Below are 24,349 nucleotides of genomic sequence, written 5' to 3'. Positions count from 1 at the left end.
ACTCTCCCAAAATATCCCCCTATCCCTGCTGGGTAAGAGCTTTTATCTTTATTAGTAGGTATATCAGTAAGGCTTTATCTGTAAACTGGGGGCAGGGGATTAAGACGCTGGCGTGGTTAACGTAGCAGCACCGTTACAGCACCAGCGACCAGATTTCAAATTTTGTATGTTATGGGAATTATTTGATTATCGCGAACTTTACATAAAGGCCACAATACTGATTTTTTATTTTCAAATTACCTTGAACAGTGTATTCTTAATACAAGTTTATTAGGCACTTAGAGTAAGTCTCAGGCAACCGGAGAATTCTCGTTTCCGGCATCCGCGGTCCCCATAGTCGCTGGTTTTTTACTGTATAACTCTACCTAGAGTCATTGTCTTTAAGACCAATTTCTGTCATCCTGCAGCCTCTCCACCACAGTGCTCTGTAACACTCTCTGCAATGTGAGCGAACAGAGCTTCAATCAAGTCATCCAAACCCTGGTGGCTCGTTCCCACGCCTGCCAAGTTCAGCACACTTCCCACTGCGAGCCACCTGCAGAAGGTCTGGCAAGGTCATTCTGATGGCACCTCCAGACTGCAATCTTCCCCCATCACAGAAAAGGCATCCTCAGCTCTCCAACCACTCTCTTCCTCCCAGACAATGGTGGAGCTTCTCCAGCAGATTGTGTTTTAGCGTTTAAGTAAAAACACAATGCTGGAGAAACTCAGCAGGTCAAAAAGCGTTCTCCAGCTCTGTGACCATGTACAGCAAACCCCACCCCAGCATCCAGCACGCGTAGATGCCGGATAAGTAAATTTGAAGGACTGACCGCTACGAAATGCCTCTTTTAAACTGATATGTTCTACCAGTTTATTTTCCATGGTTTTTTTTTGTCCGTTGCCTGAGGCAGCCGGTTGCTTGAATTCCATATAACAGGGATTTTACTGTAAATCCCCACTGCCCTCAAGCTCGAGGCATTGCCAAACCAGGGCCACCTGTAAATCAGAGGAGCCACACCCAATATTCCCGTCTGGGCTCTCTCCAACCGGATGCATCTTCAACTTCTCCGGTTTCTACTAGCCCACTCTCCCTCTCTTCACAGAGCTATCCCCCCCCCTCCCACAGAGTGAAGTCTCAACATTGCTTTATTGATTATCAACATCACACCCCTGCTCTTGTACCCTATCCCTCTAGAAATAGACGCCAACACTGCATTCGCCTTCTTCACCACCGACTCAACTTGTAGGTGGGGATCCGGCAAAAGGACCCCCAGGTCCCTCTGCCCCTCGGCATTTTGTATTTTCTCCCCATCTAAATAATGGTCTGCTCATCTATTTCTTCTACCAAAGGGCACAACCATCCACTTTCCAACACCGATTTTTCATCTGCCACCTCTCTGCCCAGTCTCCACATCTATCCAAGACTCTCTGACGCCTTTTTCGTCTCCTCAGCACCAACTCCCCTACCATCTATGTCATCTGCAAAATTAGCCACAAAGACATCTATTCCATAACCAAATCACTTACTGTAAATATGCGGGTATAATGCAAAAGATTTTGTACCAAAATTTGAGCTCAAAGTAGGGGGTTGCATTATACCCACATATTTACGGCAGCGCGAATCGGGTGGGTGAGGGGGGGAGAGAGAGATGGTAGTGTGAATTGGGCAGACAAGGGGGGGGGGGAAGAGAGAGCCAACAGCACAAATCGGGCGGGCGGGAAGAGAGACGGCAGCGCGAATCGGGCGGGCGAGGGAACATTATCCACGGGGGTAAAATTTTTCTCTTTTCCCCTCAAAAATGGGGGTTGGGCACATTATCCTCGAAACACGTTATATACACATATTTACGGTACATACAACATAAAAAGCCTTTTTTTTTAACCTTACCTGACTAAAAATCTATCATGGAAGAAGAGTAGAAAGTTTGCATGGCTAAAATAGTCTGACATTTTCATCAAAAAGTCAGGAAAGCTACTAACCAAACAGTCTCTCTGAATTGTTTTACATAAGGCACTGTACATGTCGGTATCCAGGAACAGTCCGTCAGGAACATCATGCAGGAAGTCCAAGTCCTTGAAAGTTGGTCGTGACTTCTCACGTTCCTTTTGGGATGCTCTGCGTTTGTAGGTCGATCCTTTCAAGTCATATTTCAGGTGCATTTTCATCACCCGGGGCAGGAGGTTGTTCATCACCACGAGCCGAATATTGTTGCCCCCCGACTGGATACAGTAGAGGCCAAAGAATTTGGGCAGTAGTGTGCGGGGGTTCTGGTTCAAGTTCTGTGGCAAGAGAGGAAAAGGCAATTAGGAAAGGAGCAATCTAACATCCAGGATGTACCAACGTGCTTTCAAACAACAGTAGAGAGCCACCAAGTTGCTCAGAAACCATTCAACAATCATGGACACACATCATCTCCTCACTGCAACACTGACTGCACTTCCTGAGAAGACTGAAACGGACAAGGCTGCCGCCACCATCACGTCACCCTTCTGCACGAACTCTGTCGAGCGTGTCCTAGCCGTTTGCAGCACGGTAAGGTCACTGTAGAAAATTAGATCGGAGGGTCAATGCGCAGGATCATAAGGGGGATCACTGGGGGTCTCCCTCACCCACCATCAATGTGATCTACTGCGATTGTTGTCTGAAGAGGATGCGCAAAATTGTTGAGGGCCCCTTCCACCCCGCGCACAGCCGCTCCCGTCAGGGGAAGGGATCCAGGATCAGAGCCAGTACCACCAGGCTGAGGAACAGCTTCTTCCCACTGGCAGTGAGAACGCTGAACAACCCAAGGGGCTGCTCGCACTCACCTTCTGAGGCGCTGTATCAGCGTTGCACTAACCCCGACGGTAAACCGTGGCACCTCTTGGGAGAGTTTAAGTAATAGCAAAGAATTACGGACACCTGTGTGACATTGAGAACACAAGGCGCTAATGGTAGGGCATTCTATAAGACACAGGATCAGAAATAGGCTATTCAGCCCATCGAGTCTGCCCGATATTTAATCATGAGTTGATCCATTTCCCCCCACAGCTCCACTGCCTTTCACCCCCCCCCCCACCCCCCGCCAATAACTTCTGACACCCTGGCTAATCAAGAACCCATCAATTTCTGCCTTAAATACATCCACAACTGCCTGTGGCAACAAATTCCACTGATTTACCGCCCTCTGGCTGAAGAAATTACTCCGCATCTCTGTTCCAAGCGGACACCCTTCAATCCTGAAGTTGTAGCCTCTTGTCCTAGACTCTCCCACCATGGGGAACGACCTTTCGACATTGACTCTGTCCACGCTTTCAACATTCAGAATGTTTCAATGAGATCCCCCCCCCCATTCTCCTAAATTCTAATACAGGCTGAGAGACAAATTGAATAGCCTATTTTTGCTCCCATGTCTTAGGGCCGTCTATCAATAATTCTGCAGGTCCTGCCATTATCTGTGAACATCACCTGACCTCCCAAAATGCACTTAAAATTAGACATACAGCACGGTAACAGGCCCTTTCAGCCCACCAGCCTGTGCCTGCCCAATTACACCTGACCTACTATTCCTGTATGTTTTTTGGAGGGAACCGGAGCACCCGGGGGAAGAAACCCACAAAGACACAGGAAGGATGTTCAACGTCATGGTGGAGGCTGGAACAATAGGGGGATTTAAGAGACTCTTAGACAGGCACATGGATGAAAGAAAAATACAGGGTTATGAGGTAGGAAGGGTTTAAATTTAAAAAAAAATTTAGTCAGCACGGTAACAGGCCCCTTTCGGCCCACGAGCCCATGCTGCCCAATAAACCTACAAACCCGATATGCTTCGTTTTTTTTGGCAGAGATACAAGGGTTGGGACCACATTGTGGGCCGAAAGGGCCTGTACCATGCTGTAATGTTCTAACTATGGAAAGGAAAATAAATAACTTGCTTGGTAAAATGTTGAGGCGAAGAAAAACCACCTGAACTTGCGACTTACCATGTAATATCCAGGGAGCAACTTCCTCAAAAAATCTGCTTCTTTGTGTTGAACCGTTTTGATGATGAACTCGTCATCAGCAGAGACGTAAAAGACAGAGCCACTGGCACCCGGATTACTTAGCTCAAACAGTGGTTCATTGCACAGAGAATACTGCGGAGGGAGGGCAAGGAGTGGGCAGAAGCAGAAAAGTGGACAGAGGGTGGGTGGGGAGAGGGAGAGAAATTGAATTTAAACACAATTTTAGCAATGCAACTTACTGCAAACAAGATAACTGATTTCATAGGACACTGCAGATTTTGAGCTGCTTAATATCACCTTAATATTTTCCTATCAAGTACTGTTATTTCGATATAACCAATTTTTGTGATTTCCTGTCATATTTTAAGTTGACTTCAAGCAGACAAAACCGCAAATTGCCACATGTCTTTGAAAATTTATTTCATGCATTCGCACTTCGACGTCTTCCCTGCTGTCCTTGGTGCAGTCAGTGACGGACACGGTGAAAGGGTTCACCAGGACATTGCGAGTGTGGAAAAGCGGGATCAGGGCAACTAGAATCCATCAATGCTGGCCGACTATTGTTGGACACAAAGCCCTTTCAAACTGCTGTGTAAAATGAGGTTAAACAGGCAATTTGCCCGGTTAGCGCCCGAGTTACTCAGCAGTTAGAAAGGGTCTGATCCAAACCACCTAGTCGGAATCCAACGGGGTTCCTGACCTACCTCAGAGGTAGTCAGGGAACCCAGTTGAACATCTCTAGGTCGCGTCCACAGGCGCAGGAAAATGGCCAACCTGCTTATTCCGGTGACGTCAGCACTTACGCGCATGCGTCACCGGGCAGCCAGCTTCTGAACATCCGGCAGTACCTCTGGTGAGTGCGTGACGTGTCATTGCGGGGTCGGGATCCCCCTTCTAGCACCTTTGCCCCAGTAATCGCACCCGGGTCCCAGGAGGACTGCCCAGGTGCCAAAATTGAAAAGGGGCAACTGACACAAGAGGCATCAGATGACGAATACAAATGAAAATCAGTGGCAAAACAATGCAATGTGTCAGCGTCATTATGCAATTAAACATGCTAAATGCAATAAAAGTTAATTTAATGTTTCTCCAACTTCCTAGATGATACAGCAGATCTGACATTATCTTTGTGTTCAGCTTGTGTCCATTATAATCCTCAACTTTTTATCCAAAAACAAACCTTTTGAAAAACATTCTTGCCCAGTGTTATTGGTCAGTCATTAAGTTCATAACCAAGGTAATAGACCTTTCATTATCTCCAGCCAATTCCAGGAATACCCTTCCCTCCAGAAGGAAGGCATTCAGCTGAAGACTGTTATTCACCACTTCTTTTCAAAATCAATAAGGGCACGCTTAGCCCACTGCTCTACTCATTCTACACCCATGACTGTGAGGCCAGGCACAATTCAAATGCCACCTACAAATTTGCCAACGAAACCACAGTCGTCAGCAGAATCAGAGACGCAACGAGGAAGCGGGCAGGAGGGAGATTGTGGTGTCATGACCACACCCTTCAACTCAGCGTTAGCAATACTAAGGAGCTGACTGTGGACTTCAGGAGGGGGTAGCCAGACGACGAGACAGTCCTCATCGAGGGGGGTCAGCAGTGAAATGGGTCAAGAACTTCAAATTCCAAGATGTCAACGTCTCTGAAGATCAGTCCTGGGGCTTGCGTGTCGATGGAATCTCCAAGAAGGCACGCCAGCGGCTGTACTTCATGAGGAGTTTGAGGAGAGTTGGCACGTCACCAACGATTCTTCCAAATTTCTGCAGGTGGACCAGGGAGAGCTTTCTGAGTGATTGCATCACCGTCAAGTATGGAGGTGCCAATATAAAGGATGGGAAAAGGCTACAGAGACCTGTGAACTCGACCAGGGCCATCTCGGGCATCAGTCTTCTGGCCATTTAACCTGTGCTGCCCCATGACACCCAAATTAACTTACAGCCCCATACATTATGGAGGGTGGGAAGCACCTGGGGAAAATCCATGCAGTTCACAGGGAGTCGGAGTCAAACCCAGGTTGCAGGAGCTGTTCTTTGCCTCATTGCGCTAGTACCTTGTTCAGAAAGGCACTCATCCAGCAATGCACTCAAACTTTAAAACAAAGCCGAACAATGGCACTTACCAAATAGTCGTCCGGCCGAATACCAAAGAGCTCCCGAAAATAACGGAATGCCACAGGAGCGTAGGTCTTGAACCGGAAATCTGAGTAGTGATGTGCCGGTGTCAAGTTACTCCCTTCACTGGAAAAAATATCAAACAAGATCAGAATCAGAATTTATTGTCACAAATGTCATGAAATTTGTTGGTTTGCATCACAGGTACAAATATTGCTCTAAATCGCAATTAAATAAATAAAATGGTGCAAACTATGAGATGGTGCTTGTGGTTCATTGTCCATTCAGGAAACTGACGGTGGAGGAGAAGAAGCTGTTTTTTGAGCCACTATACAGGGTGGTTAAGAAGGCATATGGTATGTTGGCCTTCATAGAGTATAGAAGCTGGGAGGTGAAGCTGCAGCTGTTTAAGGCATTGGCGAGGCCAGGTTTAGAGTACTGTGCTAAGTTCTGGTCTCCAAATTATAGAAAGGATATAGATAAGGTGGAGAGGGTGCAGAGAAGGTTTACAAGGATGTTGCCTGGCTTACAGCATCTGGATTACAGGGAGAGATTAAGGAGACTGGGACTTCATTCATTGGAACGTAGACGGCTGAGAGGGGACTTGATAGAGGTATTTAAAATTATGAAAGGAATAGATAGACTAGACATAAACAGACTCTTTCCCGAGGGCAGGGGAGGTTGGAACAAGAGGCCATGAGTTAAGGGTAAGGGGGCCACATTTTTGGAGATGGCTTTTTCACTCAGCGAGTGGTGGCAGAATGGAATGAACTTCTGAATGAGATAGTTGCAGCAGGGTCCCTTCTGTCATTTAAGAGAAGGTTGAATGTGTACATGGAGGTGAGGGGGTTGGAGGGTTATTGGCGGAGAGCGGGAGGTTTGAGCTAGTGGAGTTGTTCTAGTGAACCGGTGCGGACATAGCCAGGGTGGTGAAGAAAGCATTTGGTATGTTGGCGTTCATAAATCAGAGTATTGAGTACAGGAGTTGGGATGTCATGTTGGATAAGGCATTGGTGAGGCCAAATTTGGAATATTGTGTGCAGCTTTGGTCACCGAATTAGAGGAAGGATATAAACAGGAGAGAGAGAGAGAGAGAGAGAGCGAGAGAGAGAGAGCAGAGGAGGTTTACAAGAACGTTGCCAGGGTTTCAGTTACATGGAAAGGTTGAGCAGGATGGGACTTTATTCCCTGGAGCATAGAAGATTGAGGGATGGTTTGATAGAGGTATTTAAAATTACAAGGGGGACAGATAGAGTCAATGTGCTCTTTTCCATTGAGAGTGGGGGAGGTTCAAACAAGAGGACATGGATTGAGATTGACGAGGGGAAAAGTTTAGGGGAAACATGAGGGGGAATTTCTTCACTCAGAGGGTGGCGGTGGGAGTGTAGAAGGAGCTTCCGGCCAAGGTGGCAGATGCTGGTTTGATTTTAATATTTAAGGAAAAGTTGGATGTTTATGGACGAGAGAGGTGTAGAGGGTTATGGTCCGAGTGTGGGTCAATGGGATAAGGTGGGAGAAGGTGTTCTGCATGGGCTAGAAGGGCTGAACTAACCTGTTTCTGTGCTGCAATTACTATATGGTTTATATGGTCTTTAGGTTCCTGTACCTCCTTCCTGATGGTAACAATGTCAATATTACCAAAACTAAGGAATCGATTGTGGACTTCAAGAGAATATCTACCAGTCCTCATTTGGGGGAGGGGGGGGGAGGTGGTGTCAGCAGTGAAAGGGTGGAGGGGTCAGCAGTAGAAAGGGGCGACTCTCCCAAAGTGTCTCCCTATCCCTGCCTAGTCAGAGTCTTTATCAATATATTAAGTATATTAGTAAGGCTTTATCTGTAAACCTGGCAGCAGTTATGGTAGCGATTAGCGCAAAGCTGCGCCAGCGACTGGGGAATCAAATTTAAATTTTGTAAGTTACGGGAATTACCTGATTAAAGTGAACTTTACATAATTAAGGACTACAATACTGATTTTGTTCAAATTAATTTACATTTTGCAGTTTTGTCTTTTAAACTGTTTATTCTTAATGCAGGTGTATTAGTAGGCATTGGAAGAGTCTCAGGCAAAGTAGAAAATTTACGTATCTGGCATCTGCAATGCACAAGGCGCCTGAAACCTGGGATTTTGCAGTATAAAAAATTAAATAATTAGTAGAGAGTTAGAAGGTCGGTTTGAGTTCAGCAGTCTCACTGCCACGGTAAGTATTGTATATAATCGTGCAATCATCCATACTGTGTAATAGACGACCCCTCCCCCATTTTTGGCTCAAAAATCAGGTAATTTTGCATGACCCATGTAAAGCGCGCCCATCCGAGCTTCCAACGGCCCAACAGCCCTCCCATCCGAATTCCCGACACCTGGCTGTCCGCCCATCCGAGCTCCCAACCGCAGACCTGGCCATCTGCCCATCCCAGTTCCCCACACCCCAGCCGCCCGTCCATCCGAACTCCCAATGCCTTGAATGATGCCACTAGAACATGGACCATTGCAGCACAGAATAGGCCCTTCAGCCCACAATGTTGTCCTTCCCTATCTCACACCTATAACTTTCTTGCATCCACGCACAATTCTGTGCATTTACGCAAAATCTCACCCCTCTGATCCCCTTTGAAACTCACTACCCCTCTTAGCTTTATCAGGGGAAAATATGTTGATCACCTTATCCTATTTTTTTTCAGAAAAATCTGACTGCTTTCCCCGCATTTTCTATCCTGTTTGTTTGCGAGTCTTCCTCCTCAGAAGGAAAGCCCTGTTTTGATAAGAATAACGGCCAGAAATTCATCCCAGTCTGGTAGCATTCACAGTCAGTGATGTGTACATTGAAATGACGTAACTTTATTGTGCTTAAGTGGGACTGAGGGGAAAGAATTTTGAGGTGGTCCGATCTCCTCTAAGGCAGGTCTGATTAGGTTCATCTCAATTCTTGCAGTGGCTCAGTGGTTAAATCTGCCCTTTTTAAAAAAAATCAAACCCCTTTGCTTTATCTCTGCACAAGACTGGATTCAGATCAAACTATTTCTGTTTATTCAAGGCTTAACCAAGTCAGAATCTTAAACAAGGCAATTGCAACTTTCTCAATGATTTGTTTACACATTTTTGTGCAAAGGTACTTGAGGTCAAACATTTGACCCATGTAAAAGTTGACCCCCCTCTTTATTGGCCTGAAAATGTGGCCCCTTAAAAAAAAATTTGACGAATGCACAAGTATACACAGTAGTTAAACGTTGACAAACATGAGTAAGTAGGAAGGACGACTGAATTAGCAAATCAAGTCTTACCCTGGGAAGAAGATGCTCTCCACCACGTAGAAGTCCTGCATCAGGACATCCCGCTCGGGCTTGGTGCTGAGGCTCCCCACTGTGTGCGTGATCCCCAGCTGGATTGCACCTCTGAGGGCAGAGGAGGTGGTCTGAACAAGATGCAAACACAGAAGTGCAGGAAAGGAGGCACAAGTTCAGCGATCTATCCACCATCCGCAAAAGACAGACTGCGACCTCCGCCACCAAGCGACGGGGAGCTGCAGCTGCATTGCAATCCCACCCCAAAATGCACGCGATCGCACCTCGGAAAGGCCGTACTTCGTCGTCATCAAATCGTGGAACTCCCTTCCCAGCACCTTCACCACTTGCACTACTGATACTTAAGATGGTCACTCTCCACCAGTCATTCAAACTGGGGGAACGAAGGTTGACTTGGGTTAGTGATGTCCAGAACCCAAAAAAATGTACAAAAAGCCAGGACTTCAAACACCCAACTCCACAAGTTGCCGAGGTGAGCAAAGGGCAACACAAAGGAAAGGCAATAATGTCACTGACTCCCCCCCCACCCCAAGGAAACAGAGGCTCAAAATTGTGTTGGAACGGGGAATGGATCTTGCTGGAGTCAGAGAGGTGACGAGAAATATTACCAGTGGGTCTTCCCCTCACCTTCTTGTAAGTAGTTTCACCAGTCGAATCCACTCTTCGGTGACCTATCTTTTTCAACGTCATGCTGTGGGAAGAGCCAGCCATCTGCAAACAGGACAAGGAACTGGTTACCCCAGGAAGGAACTTAGAACCATAGAACATGACAGCATAGGAACAGGCCCTTCTTATCTGTGCCAAACTAATATTCTGTTTCGAGCCAGTGACCTGCACCCAGTCCATACCACACCTATCCATGTAGGCGTCCAAATTCTGTTAAAACTGAGCCCGCGTTCTCCACTTCAGCTCATTCCACACTCCCACTGCTCTCTGTGTGAAGACGTTCCCACAAATTTTCCCCGAAACAGAGGTTCTCAAACTTTTTATTTCCACTCACGTACCATCTTAAGTAATCCCTCACTAACCACAGAGCAATTCCTTACTAACCATAGACTATAAGGGATTACTTAAGGTGGAATGTGAGTGGAAAGAAAAAGGTCGAGAAGCACTGCTCTAAAATTTTCCCCTTTCACCTTTAACCCATGTCCTCTGGTTTGTATCTCACCCACCCTCAGTGGGAAAAGCCGACCTACATTTACTCTGTCTGTCCCCCTCATAATTTTAAATACCTCTAACAAATCTCCCCTCAGTCTTCCTCACTCCAGGGAATAAAGTCCTAACCTGTTTAACCTTTCACTGTAACTTGGTTCCTGAAGTCCGGGCAACATCCCAGTAAATCTTCTCTGCACTTTTTCAATGTTATTGATATCTTTCTTGTAGTTAGGTGACCAAAACTGCATACAATTCTGCAAATTTGGTCTCATCAATGTCTTAAACAACTTTACATCCCAACTCCTTTGATTTATAAAGGCTATTATGCCAAAAGCTCTCTTTACAACCCTATCGACATGACGCCACTTTCAGGGAATTAGAATTTTTCATGCCCGCAAGCTTCAGTATGTTATGACAACTGCATGGAGGTTGGTCATGGCTAGAATTAACTCGCACCCAAGTAAAAATCTGGACCCACTGCAATTTGTTTACCGCCACAATTGCTTCACAGCAGACACAATCTCATTGGCTCTCCACTCAGCCCGTCTGCCAAGACAACACGTACAACTGCATCAACTACAGCTCAATCTTCAACAATATCATCTCCTCAGTACTGGTCAGCAAGCTTAAAAACCTGGGCCACTGCACTTCCCTCTGCAACTGGATCCTTGACTTCTTCACTGGAAGACCACAGTCAGTACCAATCGGAAACAATGCCTCCTCTTCACTGGACGTCAGGGTAACATGAAGATTCTTGGGTAATTTTCCCGGGAACATTGCAGTGTGAAAAGGTCAGCCCGGGAATTTTAAAAGGGGTCGCGGCCCCTGGAAATTTTCCTTGGGCCACCCTCTCCCTGAAAGGCGTAAAGGCAAATGGCCGAGCAGGGTAAGCCTCGCAATGTCAGCATTTGCGTGCTGCGTCACGTAGGCAATCAAAAGATGCATACCTCCTGACAACAGCAGAACAATGCAGGATGAATGGCTATCCTCGCTAACCATAACCCCTCGTGCAGCTGGATCTCCGGAGTGGTTCCAGGTGTGTGATGGATTATGGGAAACGAGGTTGACCATTCACCCTGCAATGTGCCACCATCATGGCGTGCCGAAGCACCGGGGGGCGGGTGAGAGGACACTTACTTACTCCTTTGAATGCATAACACATCATCAGTTGGGGGCGGGACCCCTCCTAAATTGCCGGGGATTGCAAATTCCTGGAAATTTGGACCGTGGTGTGAAAGGTGCAGGAGGTCCTGAATTCCCGGGAATTTCACTGGGACAAAATTGGGTCACCACTCCCCTGCGGTGTGAAAACGGCTACTGATGATCAACACAGCTTCACCTCAAGGATGCATGCTTAGCCCACTGCTCTATCCCCATGACTGTGTGGCCAGGCACAATTCAAATTCCATCTACAAAGTTTCCAATGACCATACTGCAATGAGGAAGCGTACAGGAGGGAGACAGATCAGCTGGTTGAGTGGTGTCACAACAACAACCTTGTACTCAACATTAGAAAAACTAAGGAAATTATTGTAGATTTCAGGAGGGGGAAATCAGGAGAACATGAACCAGTCCTTATCAAGGAGTCAGTAGTGGAAAGGGTAAAGAACTTTAAATTCCTGGGCATCAATATCTCTGAAGATCGATCCTGGGAACCCCACATCAATGCAGTCATGACGGAGGAGGGAGTCACGTGATGGAGTAGTGGACGGACGGTGAACTCCAGCCCTCTCCAGAAAAGTCAAAAAAAAAACAAAGGAAAACATAAAGGCACAGAAATAAAAGTTAAAGAAAAGTGAGTATAAAGGTGGAAAGAAGATGGCGACAAAAAAAGAAAAATCGAAATCAACGATAAGAAGAGAGGAAGAGAAGACAACGGAGGAAGAAGGAGAAGGCCTTACCTGTTCGAAGAGGCCCGCGGTGGAGAGAGAAACCCGCTCCCTCAGGTCGGTAGAAAGTGGACTACAAAAATGGCTCGTTGAGCCGAGTAAAAGTGCGCAACTGCGCATGAAAAAAAACACACCGACGGGAGGGGTGACCAGCTGGGGAGTAGATCTCCACAGCCGGCAACGACAGCTGCAGAACACCTGCAGCAAGAAGAGAACATAGAAGACAATGAAAACAAGAAAGAAGAGAAGAAAAGGGCAACAAAGAAACAACAGATGGCCAACCCAGAGGAAGAAGAAGAGGAAGAGGAAGAGTACAGTGAAATAGAAGAAGAAGGGAAAGGCAAGATAAAGGTTGTACTTTCTCTTATTAAAGGATACATGGAGTCATTTAAAGAATGGCAAACACAGGAATTTAATGATTTAAGAAGAAGAATAAACAACACAGAAGAGAAAATGAATAAAATAGATATGACCTTAACAGAAATGGGAAAAAGAATGGACAAGGTGCAAGAACGAGAAGCAGCAGTAGAAATGGAGGTAGAGAACTTACAAAAGAAATTAGAGGAATCTAATAAAAAAGTTATAGAGACACAAGAACTGTTAGCTCAGAAAATAGATATAATGGAAAATTATAACAGAAGAAATAACATAAAGATAGTGGGCCTTAAGGAAGATGAAGAAGGCAAGAATATGAGAGAGTTTATAAAAGATTGGATCCCCAGGATCCTAGGATGTCCAGAACTACAGCAAGAAATGGAAATAGAAAGGGCACATAGAGCATTGGCCTTTAAACCACAACCACAACAAAAACCAAGATCTATTTTAGTAAAATTCCTAAGATATACTACAAGAGAAAAGGTACTGGAGAAGACAATGGAAAAAGTAAGAGAGGGCAACAAGCCACTGGAGTACAAAGGACAAAAAATCTTCATTTATCCAGATATAAGTTTTGAACTCCTAAAGAAGAGAAAGGAGTTCAATACAGCAAAGGCGATTTTATGGAAGAAAGGGTATAAATTTATACTAAAGCATCCAGCGGTATTGAAAATATTTATTCCAGGACAACAAAACAGACTATTCTCGGATCCAGAAGAAGCACGAAAATTTGCAGAACAATTACAAAATAGACTGAGGGATGAAGACATGTAATGAGAGTAAAAATTACCACGATTTATATGTATGTGGGTAAAGAGGTATAAATGTGTATATGTATAATGTGCATACGTGAATGTATCCGTATTTAGAGGAAAATATAGATAGTATAGACAAGAATTAATAAGGGAAGGAAATGGAATAGAGGGAATAAGGAGGGAACTAAAAGAGTGACCTTTGTTACATATGAAAAGTGAAATCTTTTCTGGGGGGGGCTGGGTGGGGAGGAGTTGCGGTCACTGCAAAATCAGCTGACACTTGCGAGTGAATTCGCAAACCCAAATGGAGAGGGGAGATGTGGTTGTCCGACAAGGGATAAAGGACAACTCAGGAGGGGAAGGGGAGATTGGGGCTAAAGAAGTTTTAAATAGGAGAATAAGGAAAATGTTTGATGTTTTAGGAATGTTGTCTTATGAAGGGTTTAAAATAAGAAAACAGAAATGGAAAAGGAGGAAAGGTAATGATGGAAAAACGGAAAGGGAAGATAAACAAAGTATAAAATGGCTACGTTGAATTATATGACTTTAAATATTAATGGAATACATAACCAAATTAAAAGGAAGAAACTGCTAAATTTACTGAAAAAAGAAAAAATTGATATAGCATTTGTGCAAGAAACACACTTAACTGAATTGGAGCACAAGAAATTAAAGAGAGATTGGGTAGGACATGTAACAGCAGCATCGTATAATTCAAAAGCAAGAGGAGTGGCTATATTAATTAGTAAAAATGTGCCATTTAAAATAGAAGAGGAAATAATAGATCCAGCAGGGAGATATGTAATGATAAAATGTCAGATATATTCGGAGTTTTGGAATCTACTCAATGTATATTCACCTAACGAAGAAGATCAAAAGTTTATGCAAGATATCTTTTTGAAGGTAGCAAATACGCAAGGGAACATATTAATAAGAGGGGATTTCAACCTGAATTTGGATTCAAATATGGATAAAACTGGGAAAAAAATTAACAGAAAGAACAAAGTAACCAAATTTATAATTAAATCAATGGAAGAAATGCAACTTTTGGATATATGGAGGAAACAACACCCAAAAGAAAAGAAATATTAATATTACTCGGCTAGACATAAAACATACTCAAGAATAGACCTATTTTTGTTATCAGCTAGTATGCAAGATAGAGTAAGAAAAACAAAATATAAAGCTAGAATACTATCGGACCATTCACCCTTAATATTGACAGTAAAGCTAGAGGACATCCCTCCAAGAATGTATAGATGGAGATTAAACCCCATGTTACTTAAAAGGCAGGATTTTAGAGAATTAATTGAAAGACAAATTAAAATGTACTTTGAAATAAATACGGAATCAGTGGAAGATAAGTTTATACTATGGGATGCAATGAAAGCATTCATTAGAGGGCAAATAATAAGTTATGTAACCAAGATGAAGAAGGAAGGGAAACAGAGCAGTTGGAAAGGGAAATAGTAAATATAGAAAAAAAATTAGCAATGAAGGAAGATACAACTAAAAGAAGAGAATTGGCGGATAAAAAAATAAAATATGAAACACTACAAACATATAAGGTGGAGAAGAACATAATGAAGACAAAACAGAAATATTATGAACTGGGTGAAAAAACGCACAAAATCCGAGCATGGCAGCTTAAGACAGAACAAGCTAAGAAAATGGTATTGGCATCAAGGAAAAAAGACAAACAAATTACATATAATCCAAAAGAAATTAAGGAAAACTTTAGAGAATTCTATGAACAATTATACCGAACTGAAAACGAAAGGAAAGAAGGGAAAATAGATGAATTTCTGACTAAAATTGAACTACCAAAACTACAAATAGAGGAACAAAATAAATTAACAGAACCATTTGGAATAGTAGAAATACAAGAGATAATAAAAAAATTACCAAATAATAAGACACCAGGAGAGGATGGATTCCCAATAGAATTCTACAAAACATTTAAAGACTTATTAATTCCGCCCCTCCTGGATGTAATCAACCAGATTGATGAAACACAAAGCTTACCAGATTCATGTAAAACAGCAATAATTACAGTAATACTAAAGCAAGAGAAAGATCCACTCTCACCAGCGCCATATAGACCAATATCTTTACTAAACACAGATTATAAGATAATAGCTAAACTATTAGCAAACAGATTAGCAGAGCATGTACCGAAAATGGTAAATTTAGACCAAACTGGATTTATCAAAAAAAGACGCACAACAGACAATATTTGTAAATTTATTAACTTAATTCATGCAGTAGAAGGAAATAAAGCACCTACAGTAGCAGTTGCTTTAGACGCAGAGAAGGCCTTTGACAGAGTAGAATGGAATTATTTGTTCAAAGTATTGCAAAAATTCAGTTTACCGGAGAAGTATATTAATTAGATTAAAGCATTATATAAGGGACCGTTAGCGAAAGTGACAGTAAATGGACATGTATCAAAGCAATTTAACTTAAGCAGGTCAACACGGCAGGGATGCCCACTATCACCTTTATTGTTTGCGTTAGCTCTAGAACCACTAGCAGAATTGATAAGAATAGATAATAATATAAAAGGAATAAAAATAAAAGACAAGGAATATAAAATCAGTCTATTTGCGGATGATGTTATAGTGTACTTAACAGAACCAGAACTATCAATAAAAGAATTATATAAGAAATTGAAGGAATATGGAGAAGTGTCGGGTTACAAGATAAACGTAAATAAAAGTGAAGCAATGCCTATGAATAATGCGGATTTCTCAAAATTTAAGAAGGAATCTCCATTTAGATGGCAAATGCAGGCAATAAGATACCTAGGTGTACAAATAAAAAAAAATCTTGTCCAACTATATAAACTCAATTATTATCCACTAATGAAAAAATTACAGGACGATTTAGAGCATTGGAAAGATTTGCCACTAACACTAATAGGAAGGATAAACTGTATTAAAATGAACATTTTTCCAAGGATATTATACTTATTTCAGGCATTGCCAATACAACTGACAGAAAAATTCTTCAAGGAGTTGAAGAAAATAATAAGGAAATTTTTATGGAGAGGGGGGAAACCGAGGATAGCACTAGATAAATTAACAGAATGGTATAAACAAGGAGGCTTACAACTGCCAAACTTTTAAAATTATTATAGAGCTGCACAATTAAGATATCTTTCAGATTTTTATCAAACAAGGGAAAAACCAGACTGGACGAGATTAGAATTAGATAAAATAGGGGAAAAGATACCTGAACACATATTATATAAATGGGATGAAAAATTGGTACAACATAGAAGTTCTCCAGTATTACATCATCTACTCAATATTTGGAAGAAGATTCATGTAGAAAGAAATAAAACAAATTATCAATGACCAAAACTAATATTGACGCAAAACAAGTTACTCCCTTTTACAATAGATAACCTTTCCTTTAGAGAATGGGAGAAAAAAGGGATTAAAAGAATAGAAAATTGTTTTTCAGGAAATAGATTCTTATCCTTTGAACAAATGAAAGATAAGTACAATATAACTCAAGATACAGCGCTGGCATATTACCAATTGAGATCCTACTTGAAGGATAAATTAGGAAGCAGTTTGAGTTTGCCAGAGGCAAGTAACCTTGAATATGTGATTACAGATACAATGATAATCAAAAGATTTATAACAAATATGTATATTAAACTGCAAGAAAAGGAGAATGAGGAAACAAATGGTAAAACTAAACAAAAATGGGAACAAGATTTAAATATAAAGATAAAAAAGGAAACATGGGAGAAATTATGTTCTGGAACGATGAGAAATACAATAAATACGAGGCTACGTATGATACAATATAACTGGATACACAGACTATATATTACACCTCAAAAGTTAAATAAATGGGAACCAACATTATCTGATAGATGTTTTCGATGTAAAAAAGAAATGGGAACAACAATTCATGCAATCTGGACATGTGAGAAAGTAGAAAAATTTTGGGAAGATCTCAATCAGATATTAAATAAAATAACAGAAAACAATATACCAAAGAATCCAGAGATCTTTCTCCTAAGTAACATAAAAACAAAGAATTTGGAATTGATTTGGAGGATGCACAAAAAAGATTTGTTAAGATAGCTCTAGCCGTAGCAAAAAAATGTATTATGTCAACCTGGAAATTGGAAGATAATTTGAAAATACAACAATCGTATATAGAAATGAATAAATGTATTCCATTAGAAAAAATAACATATAGTGTAAGAAATAATATTGAAATATTCTAACAAATATGGGAGCCTTACATTAAATACAATAGCGAAAACCTACCGGGGACAATCATTACCTAAGTTGATGGAAGGAGAAGGAAAGAAAAGAATGGACTCAGTAGAATTTTTGGTGTATTTTTGTTGAGTGACAACATTGTCTGACTGGTTTAATGTATCCTAGATTGTATCCCTTAAATGGATGGGGGGGGGGGGTGGGGGGGGTGGGTTGGGCGGAGGGAGGTGGGGGGGAGAAAATCTCACTGTATATGTGTGAAAAGGAAAAAGTGTGTATCATGGCTAATGTGATTTATGGTGTGAAAAATAAAAAATTTTAAAAAAAAATGCAGTCATGACGAAGGCTTATCAGCAGATGGACTTCATGAGGAGTTTGAGGACATTTGGTACGTCTCTTGCAAATTATTCAGGTGCACCGCAGAAAGCATTCTGCCTGGCTGCATGGCTGTCTGGTACAGAGGTACCAATGCACAGGACAGGAAAAGGCTACAGAGGGTTGTCAACTCAGCCAGCGCCATCACGGGCACCAGTCTTCATTATATCAAGGAATGGTGTCTCAAGAAAGTGGCCTCTATCCTCAAGAGCACCCACCACCCTGGCCATACCCTCTTCACACTGCCACCATCGGGAAGGAGGGACAGGAGCCTGAAGTCAAAGAAAGACAGCTTCATCCCTTTGTCCATCAGGTTTCTGAATGGACTATGAACCACAGACACTATCGTAGAAATCCAAAAATGCAGACCATCCGAGAATCCAGACTTTTCAAAAACTCTCAAACTTCTAAAATTTAGCAAGGCTTTTGTAAGCACCACAGATGTGGAAATGAACAAATATTTTATTAGGTTTTTTTTTGTACTTGGTATTTTAAATGTTTCATAAATAATCCAGCAAAATACAGGTACATAATCCTTTATCCAGACATCTAAAATCCGGAAAGCTTTGGAGAGAGAGAGAGAGAGAGAGAGAGAGAGAGAGAGAGAGACGGCAGCGCAACTAGGTTGGGTGGGGAGAAGAGACGGCAGCGCGACTTGGGCGAGCGGGGGGGAAGAGAGGCAGCAGCGTGACTAGGGTGGGCGGGGAAGAGAGAGGCAGCAGCGCGACTCAGGTGGGCGGGGAAGAGAGAGGCAGCAGCGCGACTCGGGCGGGCGGGGAGGAGAGAGACAGCAGCGCAACTCGGGCAGGGGGAGGACAAAGAGACTGAAGCGCAACTCAGGTGGGCGGGGGAGAGACGGTAGCGCGACTCAGGTGGGCAAGGGGGAGAGAGACGCCAGCGCAACTGGAAAGGGGTGGATACGACAGCACAATTCGGGTGGGCTTAAATCTGGGGCAGCTGGCCTTTGTTCTGAAATCTGGAAAAATCTGAAATTCAGAGCACACTGGGTTCCAGATAAAGGATTATGTACCTGTATACCTGCTTGTCTCTTTATTCTTCCTTAAATTTTAATTTTAAAAGTACTGTCCCGACAATCCAAACTGACCCAATTGTTGAAGTAACTATTAGTCTTGTTGAATTTCTCTTGCTGCTGGGTTTTGGGGTCCTCTGGGCCCATAACAAAACGCAGATAAACACACAAATCAAGATTTCAATCAAGGTTTAAAATTGTACAAGTAAATGTTCTCTGAAATGACGCACAACCCCTCAGAGAAGCTCGGAGCAAACATTCCACCAGCGGGGTGACCCCCGCTCGCAGCTGCTGTTTGAATAAAGTTGTGTGTATATAAAATGGCGGCGCCCAGGGCAAAGAGCTGAGCCGAGGCTACTCGTCACTGGGGTGACTCTCCCAAAGTGTCTCCCTATCCCCGCCTGGTAGGAGTCTTTCATCTTTATTCGTATTAACTAAGGCTTTAATCTGTAAACTTGGGGAAACCCATATTAATTATGAGGATGGCACAGTTAGCCTGGCAGATAGCACAACACTGCTACAGCGCCAGGGACCGACTGGGGTTCGAATATAAAAGTTACAGAAATGACCTAATTTAAGCGAGCATCACATAATTAGAAGTCGAGAACCCCTTATCCAAAATGCAGGGAACCAGAAATGCTTCAAATTTTGGATTTTTTTCCCAAATTTTGGAATAATGAAAATAATGTTTTGTATCCACCAGAAAAAAAAACTTGATCTCTGCTTACAGAAGTGCAGCCCCAATTACTAGAAATTCTGCTGGGTGGCTTTTTTTACGTTTCCTCCAGTCATCTGCCGCACTAACAATGGTTTTTGTCTTCGAAGTCTCTCTTTGATTTTAAAAACTGATATGATTTCTTGTTCAGTAGTGAGTGCCCGCTGCTCCAGTCCTTCGATAAGTCCGTCGCACATTTTCACCATGTGGTCTCTAGACACTTTTTCTGCAGTGTTAACAAAGTCATGGTCTCGATTATCCCGATCATCTGGATTCAGAACCATTTCACCGGTCAGTGAATGTCAATTGGAGCCTTGTTATTGATGTTAAAAACTTCTTGGATATCCACTTCTTCCAGCTTACGACGGACTGTGGTGGTATTTTTTTTTGCATATGTAAGGAGTAAGATGTGATTTTTTTTCCCCTCACTTGACATGGGTAATTCTGACACTTTCACTCTCCTCCTCCTGCGTTGAGATCTATTCCCCCCCATATGCTGTCGCTTACCTAACCCACACATGCACACCGTTACTCTCGCACATCGCTTTGGTCATCAACGGCAGCCAATACCGCTCCCAATGCAGATAAGTACGCGACCGCGACAAGATCTCTCAACTCAGTCCTCAACGGCTCATCCTTCACCCTTGACTGCTCTGCTGGGGACATATTGCTCTCTGCCCAGCTCTGTAACAATTTTAATGTTTCACTTGGGAACCAGCTCGACCACCATCAAGCTCTGAGGTGGCAGAATTTTGTTCAACCAGCATCACCATCAAGAACAAGAGTGGAGTGAGAGTGAGGGGGGGTGGGGGCGGAGTGAAGTTCGTGAAAGAGAACTTTCCTCTGACACCATGCTGGAATGGTCCATGCCCGCCAGCACAAGTGCAAAATCGAGAACAACGCTCTCCTGCTGAATGCAGCCGTCCAGTTCAATGCAGCCATGCCAAACCAACAGAGTAGCCAAAGGCAACTCCTCATTATCCTTGTGCGAGGATGACAGCCACATTTTTCAATATTTAAAATTCCTTGATTGTCATATAATAGTACACGAAATTGACTTTAAGTCTGTCATAAGGCAGACAGATTCGCCATCGGCAGAAATCACCCTGCATCTCTTGCAGTCAGAGAAAGAGAAGCAAAACAATGTCCCCACCCCACCCCCACCCACCCAGTGTCACTGAGCATCTGCCTCCAGCGCACCCGCAGCCACACAGACTCCTAACCATCGGCAACCTGAGCTCCAAATCCAAACCTCTAGCACAAGGAGGAAGCCCTTGGCACCCTCTTTCATCCCATCTCTGATACCTGGCGTCCCTTCAGCCAGTCTCCAGCAGTCCGCAGCCTGCTTGTGGGTCCTTTGACTGTAGTCGCTGGCATCCCACGGGCCTGAGTGGGTTCCTTTCCAATAGCCCACCGCCTGTATGTTCTCCAACTGCAGAGCCCCTCGCTGGTCTGCCGCTGCGGTCACCATCCTGTGGGTCATCTCTCCTACTTCTCTATGGGGGCGGGGGGGAGAGGCGGGGGGTGTTCTCTGCATTTTCTGGTACCCTGCGCCAGTACTCTGCTCCCCCTGGAGTAACTCCTGCAGGATTTTTAATAAACCACCGCTGGATCCTTTAACGGGCCGTTTAAAGTCTGTGTGGAGCTGTCGGCAGTAGGACCAGGCAATAAAACCCTGTGGCTGAGTGCTGTATCTCTGCTCCCCACTCTCCCCAGGTCCGCACCAGCGGCGTGCTACTGTCGCAGCAGCTCTGGGACCACCGCTGTTTATTTTTCAGGAATGTATGTTAAAAAAAACTGCAAAGCTCAAAAGGGGATTTGAATCATACCTGCAGCCTGACAACAGAGTTTTACCCAACACAAGAGATTCACATTACACAGCAACTGCCCACATCAGTACATCAGCCTCAGATTCACGTACCTCAGTGGATGGTGCCCTTCTGGAAGTTAACCCTGCAACGGAGAAAGGAAAAAAAAACGTCAGTATACTTGACCTGTTTGGATGGCAAGGAATTATTTACAGAACACTGCAAACTCGTTTCAAGTCCTTGTAAAACAAAGCCAACAACTGTATGATGTTAGGGATGCAAAAACATGATAACTGCACAAAGGTTCGACGTTGTCCGTTAACACAACAGGGGCAAAGCAGTCAGCGGCTCTGAGGGAGATGTACCACTCAACTGCAAACGGGAGGTCATCGGGTATCAGGAAGGTTCCAAATATATACTTTGGGCTGCCTTAGGAGCTCCAAAAGCAGTGCTGAGGGATACTTTAGAGCAAAGGGCATTGCAAAGCAGGTCTCCAGTTGTTTCACAACCAACCTTAATTCCTACTCAGCAAAACACCCAGGGAAAATATGGTGAGAGTGTTGGGGTGGGGCAGGGCGGCGGATAGACCAGAGAGGAGCAGAGGCAAAGTGTCCTCCATAAACCAACCTTACTGCTGAGTGAATACACAAGACCGTGAGACCATAAGATAAGAGTAGGCCATTCAGCCCATCATGTCCCACTCACTTTCCCTTCTTTTTTGCAATAATTTATTTATTTTTAAAATAACTCGTAGCATTATTTATACCTGTGATGCCGCCATGAAACAACGAATTTCCTGACAATAAATTCTGATTCTCGTCCTCTGAACCCTCTACTCCAATTGATTCTCACTCAATCCAATTCAACCAGTATAATTTAATGGCTAATTAACCCATCAACCCATAATTGCTTCCTCATTCCCCAATCACTCACACCCCAAAGGATCACCTGATACACAACGAGCAACAATGTGGGCAATCTATTCACGTCAGCCACCTCGGCTCCCCACAAGCGCTCCACTCCTCACTCACTCCAACCCCCTTTCACCATCAAACCCACAGACAAGGGAAGCAGGCACATGCTTCACATTGCACAAGCCAGATGCCTGCTCTAACACTCCATAAGACAGGAGCAGAAATGGGCTATTCAGCCCATCGGAGTCTGCCCCGCCATTTAATCATGAGCTGATCCATTTTCCCACTAAGTCCCATTGCCCGGCCTTCTCCCCAGAACATTGATGCCCTGACTAATCAAGAACCTACGCCCCCCCCCCCAAAAAACTTAAACCCTCCCTACCTCTTAACTCTCTATTTTTCTTTCATCCATGTACCTGTCTAAGAGTCTCTTAAAAACTACCCCTGGAAATGCATTCCAGGTTAAAAGAACCTATCCCTGAACTTTCCTCCCTTCACTTTGTACAGATTTACTCCCACTCTGAGAAAAAGGTGTCCAACTTTATCTATGCCTCTCAGAATCTTGTAGGCCTCTATTAAGTCACCTCTCACCCTCCTTCACTCTGCTAACCTTGCCCCATAAGACATTGGAAGTTCTCTGCTTCGTCCATTGTAAGGCCAAAGGTAAACTTGAGGAACAACACACCACGTGCATTTCTTCTGGTCAGCCTCAAACCAAAAGGCACGAACATTTTTTTCCCCCCCCAACTCTAGTATCCCGAAACTGATGCCACCAAGTCCATTTCCTTCTTAGCTATTCCTGTACCTGACTGTCATCCTTGCATTTTTCATACTCTTGCAACTTGTCCTATTTCTGTCACCTCTGACCCTCTATCCGTGCTGCACAAAAAGGCAAGGGTCCAACCCAAGACCACACGCTGACTATTTCTACTCCGGGATGCCGAGTTTCTCCTGCAGTTCATGGTTCCTCCCGATTCCAGCAGGTGCAGTTTTTGTTCCAGCCCATAAATCAAATGGCCTTTATTCTGGCACGCCACGCTGAGCACCCGCAAACGAGCTTGTAACAAAAGAACACAAGAAACAAGAGCAGGAGTTGGCTATCTGACCCGTCAAGCCTGTTCCGCCATTCGTGGCTGGTCTGATGATAGGCAAACGAGGAAACAGCAGAATCTCTATTTCTCTCCCAACCTAGACCAAGTCACAAACAAATACAAATTGCATGGTGCATACTTACTTGTCTGCCACACCCCACACCGTCTTTTCATTCAACCATGCTTCACAGCAATCCCACCGAAAAACACTTTTGTCTGACAATTTTGCAAAACTACATCGGTCCATTCCAAGATAATTTGTTTATATACAGTACATCAATTAGAGAACCACCACCCAAGATTCTTCACATGAAGACATATGGTATATTGGCCTTGATTAGTTGGGGGGGGATTGTGTTCAAGAACCATGATGTTATGTTGCAGTCCTATAAACCTCTGGTTCGACCACAATTGGAGTACAGGCGAATCCCACTTTACAAATACTCGAATTATGAAAATTCGCTTATACAAAGAAATTATAAAGGGTTTTCACTTTTACAAAAATTGCCACCAATAGGAGTCAATGGGTCTTCTCTTTACAAATTTTCAGTTTACGAACGGTTTCTCAGGAACGCTCTACCTTCGTAAAGTGGGGCACACCCTATATTGCCTTC

General features: G+C 43.6%; 1 protein-coding gene across 5 annotated transcripts in view; it reads right to left on the bottom strand.

The window, feature by feature from the left end:
* The window catches only part of LOC138764447 (phosphatidylinositol 4-phosphate 5-kinase type-1 alpha-like), an 80,721-nt gene that overhangs the window by 33,939 nt on the left and 22,433 nt on the right, over positions 1 to 24,349 (bottom strand). For 4 of the 5 annotated variants that reach the window (XR_011358163.1, XM_069940372.1, XM_069940373.1 and 1 more), the window contains exons 2-7: positions 21,844 to 21,875; positions 10,012 to 10,095; positions 9,364 to 9,494; positions 6,093 to 6,210; positions 3,946 to 4,098; positions 1,963 to 2,262 (exon numbers count right to left, since the gene is read on the bottom strand). Coding sequence is in view for 4 of the 5 variants with exons in the window: in XM_069940372.1 (XP_069796473.1) it covers positions 1,963 to 2,262; positions 3,946 to 4,098; positions 6,093 to 6,210; positions 9,364 to 9,494; positions 10,012 to 10,095; positions 21,844 to 21,875 (818 nt within the window). In the remaining variant the exon portion in view is untranslated. Of the gene's footprint in view, positions 1 to 1,962; positions 2,263 to 3,945; positions 4,099 to 6,092; positions 6,211 to 9,363; positions 9,495 to 10,011; positions 10,096 to 21,843; positions 21,876 to 24,349 lie in introns of those variants that run through there. The other variant, XM_069940375.1, reaches the window with a different exon arrangement.

This window comes from Narcine bancroftii, chromosome 5, assembly GCF_036971445.1.
Source record: "Narcine bancroftii isolate sNarBan1 chromosome 5, sNarBan1.hap1, whole genome shotgun sequence".
Lineage (NCBI taxonomy): Eukaryota > Metazoa > Chordata > Chondrichthyes > Torpediniformes > Narcinidae > Narcine > Narcine bancroftii.
Note: the sequence above shows the minus strand (reverse complement) of the source record. Positions and strands in the feature narration are given on the sequence as shown.